Source organism: Pseudopipra pipra, chromosome 4, assembly GCF_036250125.1.
Source record: "Pseudopipra pipra isolate bDixPip1 chromosome 4, bDixPip1.hap1, whole genome shotgun sequence".
Lineage (NCBI taxonomy): Eukaryota > Metazoa > Chordata > Aves > Passeriformes > Pipridae > Pseudopipra > Pseudopipra pipra.
Genome location: NC_087552.1, coordinates 15,633,730 through 15,647,370, shown reverse-complemented (window position 1 = coordinate 15,647,370; position 13,641 = coordinate 15,633,730). Strand labels below are relative to the sequence as shown.

The 13,641-nt window shown below is 40.8% G+C and overlaps 1 protein-coding gene across 8 annotated transcripts in view; it reads left to right on the top strand.

The window, feature by feature from the left end:
• The window catches only part of NR3C2 (nuclear receptor subfamily 3 group C member 2), a 204,288-nt gene extending 191,526 nt beyond the window's left edge, over positions 1–12,762 (top strand). For 7 of the 8 annotated variants that reach the window (XM_064651740.1, XM_064651743.1, XM_064651738.1 and 4 more), the window contains one exon: positions 9,090–12,762. In XM_064651740.1, coding sequence (XP_064507810.1) covers positions 9,090–9,245 — 156 coding nt within the window. In that variant the 3' untranslated portion in view covers positions 9,246–12,762. The remainder of the gene's footprint in view (positions 1–9,089) is intronic. The other variant, XM_064651742.1, reaches the window with a different exon arrangement.
• The last annotated feature ends 879 nt before the right edge of the window (positions 12,763–13,641 follow it).

Sequence of the window (13,641 nt, the reverse complement as noted above, 5' to 3'; positions counted from 1 at the left end):
GCTGGGTCCTGACGCCTTCTCCTAAGTTAAATGGTGGCGTGTTCCTCCAGTGATTCACATAAGGTCAGAGCTGTTGGTGGGACCACAGGCTGTGCAGCAGGAGAGGTGACGTGAGCTGTGATCCTCTTGGACACAGCGCGAGTGCGCCACGTGGAGTATCCGTGAGTCGCTTCCCAGAGAAAGGTGCCGGATTAGTGTCACGCATCTCACATGCCTGATGTGCTAACAAATGTTAATTTAATTGAGTCATCTTTTACAGCTGGGATTGTAATAAGGATGGCTTTAAAAAGTGTAGTAAGATCTTGAAGCCATCTTGGGTATTTGAAGCTTTATTTAAGTTTTTCAAGTACAAGATTCCTTGTTAGGTTATTTCTACTCTGCTCTGCCTCATTCCACTGCGAGGTGCTTGTTTTACATGTGCCAGGTGTGAGATGTGGTGAATGACATGGGAAACGAAAGCTGTAGTCTCAAAGCACCCCAGCTGTTGATGCCTCCTCCCAGAGTGACTCTGAGAGGCTGTGGCAGATGCACGGAACCAGCTCGTGATTTCAGAAGGGGTATCCATAATGTTGAGCTGTTTAGTAGGGAGCAGCCTGGTTCTAGCCAGGTAAGGGCAAAGATTTACCTTTCCAGGTGCTTTGAGCAGCAGCAGGACTCTGTGCAGTCCCCATAGAGGACCCAGGTGCTATGGTCTCCCCAAGCTGAGGGGTTTTCCCAGTGCCCCCTGAGAGTGCCCTGGGGACCAGCCCATTGCCTGGGCCAGCAGGGCTGGCACCCATCCTCTCTGAAGCTGTGCCACCGTGCAGCAAGTGACAGGAGACTCCTGGGGCCAGTGAATGTGACCTTTAGTTAGTTGTGTTTGGGTACATGAGAGGAGGGCTCCTGTGAGCAGAGGCTGAAGCCCTGCAGCACGGTGATCACCTCCTAGTAAAAAATGGTAAACTGCAGCAAAAGGGAAGACTGTCCCACTCCACCCTGGGTGGGCAGGGAAGGAACTTTTCTGCATGAAAAACCTACTGCACAAATAACCTACTGCTTATAAATGTATTTCTTTGTACTTGACTTAAATTTCATTTTGTAGAGATGGTACAGTACAGTGCACTTCAGGTCAAAGCAGTGTAAGAGCCTGAGGTCTGTTTACAGAATGTACATATGGAATTATTTTTCAAATATTGTTCTGTTGTTCATTAAAACATTGCAAATCTTAGTGGGAGGCAGGGAGAGTATTATTAGTACTGCAGTAATAGCTCATTCTTCAGAGATCAGGTTTCACTTGCTCGGTGCCAGCAAAGGAAGTTGTAGTGTTTTAGTGGAAAGAAAAGGGGTCAGTGATAAAAAATCGTTTGCAAGAATTCACATCTGAACCTGGAGGCAGCATAACAAACCCCTGCATTTATGGAGTTTTCTAATCCTCTTCAGGATAGGCAGTGTCTGTGATTTGTTATTGTAATGGGTGTGTGTGTGAGGTTAAGGTGACTGGATGACAGGCTTGCGCTTACTGAGAATGCTACCGTGTCCTACAGACATTTTCCAAAACACAGCATTAACCATTGGGAGCTGAACTAACCAGAGGAAGCAGACTGCTCCTGCATTTTATTTAATTTTTAATTAAGCTATTTTTACATTACTTTTGTTTTAATAGAGCACTTTGTTTCAAAGGACTTTTTAAAGAAAGTCCCATTGTCAGCATTCTCCGTTAAAAAGGCTGGTTGTCTGCACAACAGTGCTTCCTTTCAGAGACGATGCTGGAGACTTGTTCAACAAAGGCACTTGTTTATTTTTTCTCTTTAAAACTGATTTTTGGCTTTTTTGGTTTTGAAATCCATCAGAATAAATTTAGAGTAGCAATAATATTAATGAGAAGTGAGAATTATTATTCTCTCCCCACTGCCTGTTAGTGCAGAATTTCTCCGTTCAATTGATGTAAATGCAAATGCTTCTCAGTTCCTTAGTACAGGAGGAGCGTGTTTTCAGCTGTCACCTATGTATTTTTAACTTACTCCATTATAATTTTAGAGGATCAGTATATATTTGGTGCTGAGCAATCTAGCTGGAGCTGAGGGCCCCATGTTTACATGCTGCTGTGGCCACAGCATTGGCATTTGCAGGGCAAACCTGAAGGGACTGACTGGTGCAGAATTCATGCATGCTCAACCCTCCTGCTGCATCCAGCTTTTCCATCAGAGCAGAGCAGCTTCTCATCACTCGTGGAATTCTCTTTACCTGAGTGTAGCGACAAACAATAAAAAAACCTTCTCCTTTGCACCTTCACACTTGCTTTCATCGACCTCATTTTTGAGTAGTCTTTCTGAGGACTATGTGAAACAAAGTGCATGGAAATAACAGTATGCTTGGCTTATATAATATGAGGAAGAAAAAGAAACCCAAACAAGATGGTTTTATTTTACATTGCTCAGTATACTAAATCACTCATCCACGCAGTGAACATATGTGCAGGTAGAAAAGTGCCGAGCTGAGGAAAAACAGACATTTTCAAGAAGGCCAGGTCTAGGCACTTAAGTATTTTAAAACATCAGCAACTTTACTTAATGATCCATAAAGCCTCAAAGCACCAAAAGTGCAACCAAAATATAAGAGATCGAAACCCATCCCGAGCAGACAAGATGAACAGGGTTTAGCGCACGTGTGTGTGCACACCTGTGCTCGCCCCTAGGAGCCCTGGCATCTGTGTCACTGCTGCCCTGCACCAAAATGCTCTTTATTTGCACGATGCAGTGTGGAAGCAGTGGTTGCTGATACAGCAGGCACGGGCTGACAGCGTCTGTCCAGTTGCACAGTGTGCCCTTCCTCTCCCTCGGCGCAAGGTGACAGAGAGGAGGAGGGTGTTGCTGTTTACTTGCTGTTTTGCTGTGGCTCAGCGTTGATTGTGTGGTTGGACCCCAGCATGAGTAGCTTCTGGGAGCACTGAGGGCAGCAAGGCAATCAACATACCATCCCTGGAAGTGTTCAGAAAACACGCAGATGTGGCACTGACGGACATGGTTTAGTGGTGGACCTGGCAGTGCTGGGTTAGCGGTTGGACTTGATGATCTTTGAGGTCTCTTCCAACCTTAGTGATTTAGTGATGCCGTGTTTCCTGTGTTTCCTTCTTGTAGTGATTGTATTTCTTACCACTGTGGCTGGCTCATGTGCATCATTTCCCAAAGCAGCCTTATGTGTTAAAGAACTGCAGCGTAGCGAGGACAACCCACCTCTCTACCCAGAACATAAAGGTTTCGGTCTTGTGCCCATGAATGGCCATGGGCATTTTGGGGAGAGATGCATATGCAGCACTTGGATGTAGGTGAACTGCCTTATGGGATCAGACAAACGGCATGCAGGAACATTAGAAACAGATGTACTGCACATGGTATCAGAAAATTCATTTGGATCCTCCTCAGCATCTCCTGTTAGCTTTGGCAGGGAGGGTTGTATCTTGCATGGCAAGCCTCATTTCATATAGAGACCATAGTGTATGGTTAGGCAGTTTGCAGAACAAAAGCTGAATTTGGTTTCAATCTGGCTGATGCTAAACAGACTTTGAGTGAAGAGGGCTTTTGTTTCGATGCCATGACATTAAACCCTAATGTGAACCTTCCCCTTGTCTTGGCAAGGCAGCACCCTGCGCTGTCATTCGCTTGTTGACATTTTCTGCCAAACAAAAATAAATTCTTTAAGGCTCATGCTGCTGAATAATTAATTTTTTATGGTTCCTGAAGGGAATACTTTATAGCTGAGGTAGATCTTTCCATAGGCTGAGAGCGCCAGGATTTCACTCCCTGAAAAAGCTGACAGTGGGAAGAAGGGCACGGATCCTCGAGGGGCAGGTTTGCAAGGCATGCTGTGCTGGATGCAAATGTGCCTCTGCAGGTGCCTAATCCTGCAGATAGGAAGCTGCAGATGAGCCCCTTGGCTGTCACCAACACCTTTGGGTGCACTTACTTCTGCTACTGATTTGCTGAAGTTGTGTCCCACAGATGATGAGCTGTTTGGAGCCTTGTTTTAGTCCCAGTGCCTGAATTCTCAGGGTGAGCATTTTCTGTTTATTCAGAGGATAGATCCAGTCCCTACTCCCAGTGTGGCTCCTAGCAGAGCAGCAGCAATGTAGGAGTGTGCGAGGTGTGTGTTGCAGCAGCTAATGTGCATCTGTTAAGTAAGAAATTGATTCCCAGCTCCCTAATGTAGACAGAAGCTACTCTGAGAGGCTTCTTGCTCTGTTTGTGATGGTTGGATCTTTTTCCTTCATGTTAATAGGTGTTTGCTGGAGAAGGGCAGAACCCTGCTACTGTTGATAGAAGAGCAAGGGAGACTTGGTTCAAAATGTGTCTCAGCCAAGGTTTGAGGATGCTTCACTGGTGTGTGATGCTCTGGGTTTGCAAGCATCCTCTAGGCATACAAAATGAGTTTAACTCAGGTTCCCTCATGTCATGTCCAGGTGTCAAGTGCTGTGGTTTCAGCGTGCACGTGTTTATGAAGAGACCTCGAAGACATGAGTGCAGTTCCTCAATCAGAAATGCATTTGTCCAGGCAGAACTAGGGTTCACACTTCCTCTGGTCAGATGCTGTTAGTCCCTAATCCATATGCATTTTATCCACCTTTTACTCCTTGCTAGCATGAGGTAAATACACTGTATAGGTGTGATCAGAGACTTCACCCCTTGGTCTTACCTTGTGTTCCCTGTATTTGTAGAAAGTTTTACTCTTGGGTTAAAGATTTCATAGGCACCTAGGAATTGGCCACTGTGGGCAACAAAGGACATAGTTACTTCTGAGAATCAGCCTGGGAGCCATCCCAGGGGGGAATAACTTTATTCATGAGTCCTCAGAGTAATAATTAATTTACATCATGGGATTTTCATAGGACTAGGAGCAAAAAGGAATATAGTGGTAAGGGAATAATCAAGACCTGTTTGGCGGTGGTTTTCTTTAACCTGGTTGTTAAATCAGGAGCTTTGTATCCACTGCACAGAGGGGAAATAGCAGGAAGTGACAATAGTCCCAAACCCACCAAGGTCTCTTTGCTGGGTGAGCAAAGAGCTGGGTGGGCAGAGACCCATTCGTGAAAGGGACAGAAAAAGGTTTTGGAGTGGTTTTTTTAATATATGTATAAAGGAGAACACTGAGGTTTCTTACAGTAATAGCTGTAGCTAATAATAGGAAGAAATTACTCAGCATTGTGTTGTTACCCTAGTGCTGTCTTAATTGCAGTCTCAGTAGGCTTAATCACAAAGACGCTCCTAATAGAGAAGTGACTGTGGGCTTTCATACCTCACTCAGAGATTCTGAGAGAATTTGAAGTCAGAAAACTAAGCACAGAAATGTGCACCCTTGCAAATCCAACAGTTCTAACCATTTCTGGAAATGCAGAGGCATGGTGAGATTTCTAAACTAAAATAACTTCTTTTTGCTCTAAAAATTCTGCAAGTTCTCAAAGGTCACTGTAACTGTATTAACTTCAGGGACTTCATTAAAGGATTCATTTTTTTTAATTATGGAGAACAGTATGGGTGAGAAAGTCCATTTTATGGAAACCCCCCCTAATAACAGAAAATTACGTTTGATTAATACTCCTGTTTCTCAGAGGTGCTTAATACAGCATACAAATGCAAAGATTGATTAAGTAAAAATCTCAGAATTACTAAGACTGCTGTAGCCTTGAAAATGTTTAAGTGCAGCACACTCTCTGCAGGGTAGTGATGAGAGAAAGCTTCATAATTAATCACTGAAGTGGTGAAGGGTTACAGTGAGCAGCTGATCTGCTTGCTGGCAGAAGAGCTGTCATGTCTTGCAGCAGTCTGGGTGACATGGATGCAATTATTCTGACCTGTGTTTCTCCATCCCCCCAACCCAGCTCATGCTAACTTATTTAGTGGTATTTTCCCACCCAGAGAGGCTGCAGTCTCCATTCTGGGAGCCCAGCACTGCCCACCAGGGGCAGGCAGTACCTGAGCTCCCCTCCCCTGCACTGCCCTCATTCTACCATGTGTAGAGGGAGGCTTGGAGTGCTGTCAGAAGGTACTGAGCCATGTTTCATTGCCCTCTCCAAAGAGAGTTGAACACCTCCCTACTAAAGAGGTAAGAATAGTGTCCTGGTTGCATCCCAGGGAAACAGGAATTGTTTTAGTCGTGGCCTTAAGTGCACTGTCTGCGCTCTGCTAGGCTGTAGCTCTTCAGAAGTGTGCTTCAGCAGCTGAAATAATTGAGATTGTAAAAGCAAATATGTTTCTAGTCACTACTTTCACTGCTTGTGAAAACAGTGGTGCTTTCGCTCTTCACTGCTTAATAGGAGTTGTCTTTTATGCTGTTGGACTGGAGGAAGTGTCAGCATTTTCGGTATAAACTACCAGAAGCAGAGAGTAAAAGAGATCAGGTAAAGTGTAGTCAGGAGTTCTCAGAGCACAGGGCTTTTACAAGCCTTTAAAAAACAACCAGAAGTATATTTGATCTAGGAAATCCATAAGCCACATTTAAAGGTGCTGGATAGCTTGCATTACCTTGCTTGTAACTTGTGGTGCATCAGTCGCTGTCACTGCAATGACAGAGCTTGTGTATTCCAAGAGAAAACAAAGGTTTTAATTTCCTTACTGAAGAGAAAGCTTCTCTTTTAAAGCAAAAGACTAGCTAAATTATTTACCTGTTCAGACAGATGTTGCTTGGGATGCAGAGGCAGGGACTTAAATTTCAAAATTACTATTGCCTGTGGAACCTGAATTTTTCCTCCCTTTAGTGCATCTTCATGCCAAGGCTGCTGGGCTGGCAGGGAGGGAGGATACCTTTGAAAATGTATGAGAACACGTCTGCAGTAAAGAGCACTGCTCATGGCACAGTTTTCAGCCTCACAGCTTTCTCTGTCTGACCTTATCTTAGTGTTTACGTTTTAGTATTTCTGAGTTGGCCTTCAATTCTCCCACATTCATTCCTCTTTATTTTAAAATAATGCTTCCCCAGCCCCAAAAGCCATGCAGCTTTTAAGGGTGAAGTTAAAAAGATCCTGACCGCAGCCCTGTGTTCCTGGTGACACGCATGGTCACATGTGTGACACACATGCTTCCTATTACTCCCATTTTCTTTAAGTGGATGAATTTTGTCAAGTATGTTAAAGCTGCTAATTTACCTAAGAAATAAAAGATCAAATATTTTAGCAGACTAAGTAGGTATAGAAAATATATAATCTTTGAGGCTTCAAAGCCAAGCATTACATGATAGGAGGGGTTTTCTTTTAAATTGTTTTGTAAACTTAACCTTTTTCCTCTGTGGTGAGACTCATAATGTGCTATGCTGTGAGCATATCCATGATGGCATCCTGGTTTTCACCCACTGGACTGCTCACTCATTTATTGAATAGAATAGATTGCACTTCCTTCATTAATGTTATTATTCTTCATTTCCCCTTGTCTGCCTATTCACCAGACATACATACCTACTGGATACTACTAAAAGCTTGCAAAGAAGTCAGAATTAGTAATTTCTACTTAGGCTTTCCTGTAATCCCTGTCTCATTGCATTCAGAGGCTTCACAGGAGTGCGATGAGGCAGGAATTAGCTTGTACTGCACAGAAGGCGAGCCATCAGCACAGTGAGGATGGTTGGCAATGGGACAGAGGTGACCCCAACAAGTTTAGGAAAAGCAGCACATTCACCAGGTCATTGTCAAGGCTGTGTTGGGGCGCAAAGCTTACTTTGCTTAGGTTCTGGTATTTGATGCCTGAGTGGTGATTATACCAAAAGAGTTTCCTTTACTTTTGGTTTTGTGTTGTTTGGAATATTTTTGGCACGCAGTTACTGAAAACAGTAACAACTTCCTCCTAATGGGTAAAGTAAACCTTTGAACATCAACATTTTTTTCCCTTGAAAACCAGATTATGTCTGTGCTACTTATTTAGGCATGCATCTGTTTAATTAATTAGCATTGCTTCATGACATGCCAGATCATCGGGAACAAACTAAGCCACAGCAGACAGACTCACATAGTGCTCAATAGCAGAAAGTCATGTGTTTGAATGATCTCAGCACTTCTCTGTGATGTTCGTAAATTGCCTACATGTTTGTGAGAACAGCTGTGAAAGTCCTGAAAATAAGCAATAAGGTATGGAGCTACAGGATGGTAGTGTTGCTGTCCATAATTTTTTATTTATTTCTGCCTTCCAGAAGTCCACTTTTATTTGCTCTGTCTTTAACAGGGGCTTTACAGCAGAGTGCAAATCCACATGTTAAGAACTGAAACGACAAACTTGTGTTTGATAAATTACACCAGCAGAAGTGGTTTAAGTCTTTGCAAGGGCATAGGCCACCAAAATTAAGCTGTGCTTAACTTTTGAATTTTTAAACAGCAGACACTCTAGCTTTTCTTTAATCACACAACACAGTGATGTGCTGAACTGCAGTGGAAGTTCATACACTGTAATCTGGACGCACCTCATTCACGGGTACCTCAGAAGCTGACGTGCCTCTGCCTCTTGACTGACTTGTGTTGTGTTTTTCTTAAAAACACAACACAACACAGAAAGATTGCAAAGAGTCCAAAGTACTGGAAGGCTTTAGGAGGTGCGTTTAGATCACAGCCACAAAAAAAAAAACTTGTACACTGTGATGGTGTAAAACCTGAAATGCCACCATGTGACACAGCATTAGTGTTGTTGAGCTGAAAACATCAGCTGCTCTGGCAGTTGTAGGTTGCAGGCCCTGGAGAATGCACTGAAGTTAAGCAAATAATCTGATTTAATGAATGTGTGTCCCCCTGAAATCTAGAGATACAATAGTTTATTGCTGATCTTTTCCCTCTGGGCAGAAGGCTTTATTTTCATAGATAGTGAGTACCTAAAGTTTTCATGGTGGCCGGTTGCTATTAGTGAAATGAAAAGTGCAGTTAGGCTGAAAAATCAAATCTGTGGTATCTTGGTTTTCCCTAGTTCACTGATTTTTAATGAGTTAAATAGCCCTTTGGCACTGGAGTTCTTTTGTTTGCTTTATAACCCTATAAATGGACTGCCAAGTCAGATGCCATGTCTTGAATCAATTATCAATAAGCTGTTGTTTGCATGCAAAAATCTGTGTGTTTTTCCTAAAAAGTGTTTCTTTCTGTATTTCAGCTTGTTAGTGACTTATTGGAATTCTGCTTCTACACCTTCCGAGAGTCTCAGGCACTGAAAGTAGAGTTTCCAGCCATGCTGGTGGAAATCATCAGTGACCAGCTACCAAAGGTGGAATCTGGGAATGCCAAGCCCCTGTACTTTCACAGGAAGTGATAGAAAATGTCTTAAATGGAAGAACTTTGCCTTAAGTTTCCCTGTGTTATTCCACACCCATGAAGGACCCAAGAAACCATATTTTAAACATGCTATTTACACTCGTTCAGCAGTCTCTGAATAGTCTAAAATCATAAGAAGGGTTTGGGGAATGGAAAGCAGTTGACTTGGATGTGGCAAGACCTAGATGTTTGGAAACTACCCCATAACCCTAAAACACTTAGAAAATGTTCCTGTTCCTCTGGATGAAAAGCCATATCTAGTCAATAACTCTTTGATTTTGATATTTTAACAGATGGAGTTTTAAATATGCCATGTAGTTTCTGGTATTGTTTGCTTGTTTTAAAAGGGTTCGAGAACTAATGAGAACTTTTTAAAGTTACCCTTGGTTTGCACATAAAACGTAAAGTCAATATGGGGCATTAATATTCTTTTCTTGTAAAAAAAACAAACAAAAACTATATATATACACATATATACACACACACAAACCCTAACGTGTAAAGTAATAACAGAACATTTGGTGTGGAATACTCTGTTATCCCCACCTGTGGCATTTGTTATCCCATGTTATCCCATCATAGATGATATACACTGTGTTAAGTGTCCATTTACTATTTAATTAAAAAGGATAAGATGTGAAAAACAAATGCCCTGGTATCGATTTATAGTATCTATTGTGCTGGCTTTACAAATAATTTTTTGCAGTCTTTTGCTGTACTGTACATTGCTGTATGTATAAATTGTGAAGGACCTGAAATAAGGTGTAAGGAACTTTTGTAAATGAGACAAAAAATCTTTAATGGTTAATAGGATGAACGGGAAAGTATTTTTGAAAGAACTCTATTTTGCTGGAGACTATTTAAGTACTATCTTTGTCTAAACAAACAAGGTAATTTTTTTGTAAAGTGAAATGTTCTGCATGCATAATGAACCGTTTACAGTGTATTTAAGAAAGGGAAAGCTGTGCCTTTTTTAGCATCATATCTAATTTACCATCCTACAGTATCTGTTGTAAATAACCACGCTTAACCTTTTCAGTTGTGTTTTAAGCCTTTCTATTTTCCTCTATATTTTTCTCCCTTTTTGTCTCTCTTGCAAGCGTATGTGACTTGAGCACATCTTAGAAATCCGTAGGAAACTACACTATGTTGTGTTTGCCACTTTACGGAGGTTTCATTTAACAAGACAAATTACGGTCTCTCTCCAAAGCTTTTGCCAGCCTAATGATCTAGTGAGTTCTTGCCCTCTATTCCCTTTCTCTCTCAGGGGAACGGGGGTGAGCAACGTGTTGAATGATTTTTCTTTTTTTATACTAAGGTTTCCCAGATTGATTGTTGTTTTTTTTTTTTTCCTTTGAATACTGGATATATGAAACATCTTAAAAGGTCAGATTATTATTTCAGAGAGGGGAGGGCGATTTCTGATTGTGATGAAGGGAACATGCAGATCATTACAGTAAGTATACCGAAGACGTTTGTTCTGGTGAGAGGGATGGTTAAGGTATTGATATGGGCAGATAAGCTGAGTAGAATTTTTAGTGACAAACTAAAAAGCATGTACTTTTCTAAGCACTTTTGTAATAATCAGAATACATCTGAGAAGACAAATGTTCACACTACAAGTTCAACTCAGTTGGTCTGATTTTGTCTCAAAACTGTTTTCTCTAGAATAAGACTGCAAAGAAAAGAATTTTTGAGGTGATTTTCACTATGTCACAATTTCTAAGCGAATACAAAATTTTGGAGTAGAATAGAGGACAGGTGAACTTTTCTGAGGCACAACTGTTGCTACCATATGCTCATGTTTAAATAGAATAGTTTTTCAGAGTCCTAATCTGTAGTGTTCTCTCTGGGTGCCACTGATATTTTTGAGCCCTAGTGTGTCCCTTGGCCGGTCGGAATGTAGCATTTCTTGTAAATGGTGGTCAAATTAAGAATTCTACACCCTTTCTGAACCCAAATTTTGAGGTGCACTTTGGTGCACTGAAGACAGTCAGCGCTACTTGTCTTTTTAAATGACACCTGCCTTATGCAATGGGTAATCTGTAAAGACTGTATTCAGAGAGGTTTTTTATATATAAATATATACATACATATATTATTTGCATTTTGGAAGTCTAATTCATAGGCAGATCTTTAAATACTGACCTGCACAGCAATATGAAAGCCAAACTTCCAACGTGAGATATACAGCATGCAGACTGGTTGTTTACAGTAAAGACACAGTCATACATCCATCTTTTAATTTACTTTTTTTTAAAAAGTCTAAAATAGAAAATTTCAAAGCCAGGTTCTGGGTGAATACAGTCTGCAGCAGCTTTTTATATTAACAAAGTTACTGCCTCCTTTTCTGTCTCAGAGTAACTTTGCTTGACTAAAATAGCAAAGCCATATTCTACACTTCACTGTTAAATGCCTGTCCCAGTCCAAATTGTTGTCTGTTTTCTCCTATTTTTGTACCTTATTACTTTTAATCTTGGTTTGGTACAATTCATAATTCACAGAAACTTCATATAATTAAACACACTAAATTAGTTTTAAAAAGCAATTTATATCTTTATGCAAAAACGTATGTCTGTCTTTGCAAACAACTGTAAGCAGATTATAATAAATCCTTTACTTTAATCACCTGTTGTTTATGAAACCATTCATTGATTATTATTTTTGCTAGAGATCATTGAAGTAATAGATACAATTGGATATAGATGTTGTAAGAGGCAGTATTCTCTCATCAAGGACACTTAAGCAGAATAGCCATCACTTTTTTTATCTAAACCTGTGTACAGGAAAAAAACAAAAACAAAAACAAAAACCAACCCTAGTTTTTAGCTACCGGGAAGTTAGTTAAGTTCTTTTGAATTTGTTTAGAATGAAATAGGCATTTGTCTCCTGCAAAATACAAGACAAACTATAACAGCTTTTAGAGGTGGGCTTTTGTTCATTGAGCTAAATTATTTTGTTGTAAGAAGGAACAGGGATATGCAGCAAGAGCATTGTATACACAGTTAAAATGTAAAATAGTGTTAATGTACTGCAGTGGGTATTTCAGGAATACTACACATCGTGCAACTTGAGCAGTTGCGCAGAGTAAAATAGAAAAGACTAAAGTTTGCAATATCAAAATCTTATTAAAAAGATACTTTACAATCAATAATGCAAAAAGCTAATTCACAGGGTGGTGTTTTTCACTGACTTGTTTAAACATTTATGAAATTAAACAATTCTACAGTTAATGCACTTTTAATTGTTTATTAAAGATTTGACTTTTTTTAGAGCAATGTTTTCAGCTGGAGGTCAATGACTTGATAAGACAGACAGCAGTTCTGAGGCCAGGAAGCTCAGAGGAATGTTTAAGAATTCTTGGAGTTTAAATAGATTCCTGGATGAAAAATAAAAGCAGCCAGCAGTATGGTGTAAACAGTAAAATCTATGCATAATGATGCATTTATAATTAGGGGTTTGCTTCTGTATGTTTAAAGCTTTTTAAATAAATAGAAAATATTGTTTGGTCTTTATGTTAATGTCTGCAAGTACCTATTTTTCTTTTTTTTATACAAATTGTACAAATATACATGAATTAAACTGGTTTGATTGCAAGTATTTCTTGCATTTTAATCTCAGATAGGTGCTGGTGCATTGCTATCCTTAGAGACAAGCTTCTGCTCATCTAGAAACAATACAGAACCATGGAATGGTTTGGGTTGGAAGGGACCTTAAAAAAACCATCTAGTTCCAACTCCGCCAGCCATGGGCAGGGACACCTTCCACTGGACCAGGTTGCTCAGAGCCCCATCCAACCCAGCCTTGAACTCTTAAGCATAAAGCAACCTAAAATGCAATGTAACATCTTTCTTCATACATATAGAGTCTTAGTTTCCTCAAGCTCTATTACTTGGGATGATGCAGCACGTCCAAGGGCTTCAGCCAGGGAGCGGCTACTCACACTGTGGAAAAAGGAATGCCCAAGGGTGAGGAATGTGCTTCACTTAACCTGGGTAACTGTGCTTGACAAATGACGTGCTGGCACTGTTATGGGCACAAGCTACATCCCACTAAAACAAACAAACCCAGCAACCTTTAGCAGCCACACCAGTCTGGCTTCCAGTTCCCCTTAACCTATGAGCTGCTGTACCCCTTGTCCAAAGTTAGAATTTCTCTCCTGGAAAGAGGTATTCCCTATTTTATATATGCAAGGTCTCCCTAGTGACTAATCAAACTGCCTTCTGAGAGTTAGACCTTTTTTAGTTGTAATTACAGTAAGACAGAAGGGGAAATAAAACTCCTGCTATCCTGGTTTGTTCTCTGCACTGCCTATCTCAAAAATTCAACACCAAGTTCTGCGCAAAGCCAGGTCTGCGCTGTAAGACCACCATTTAATTGCATTTTGTTCTTTT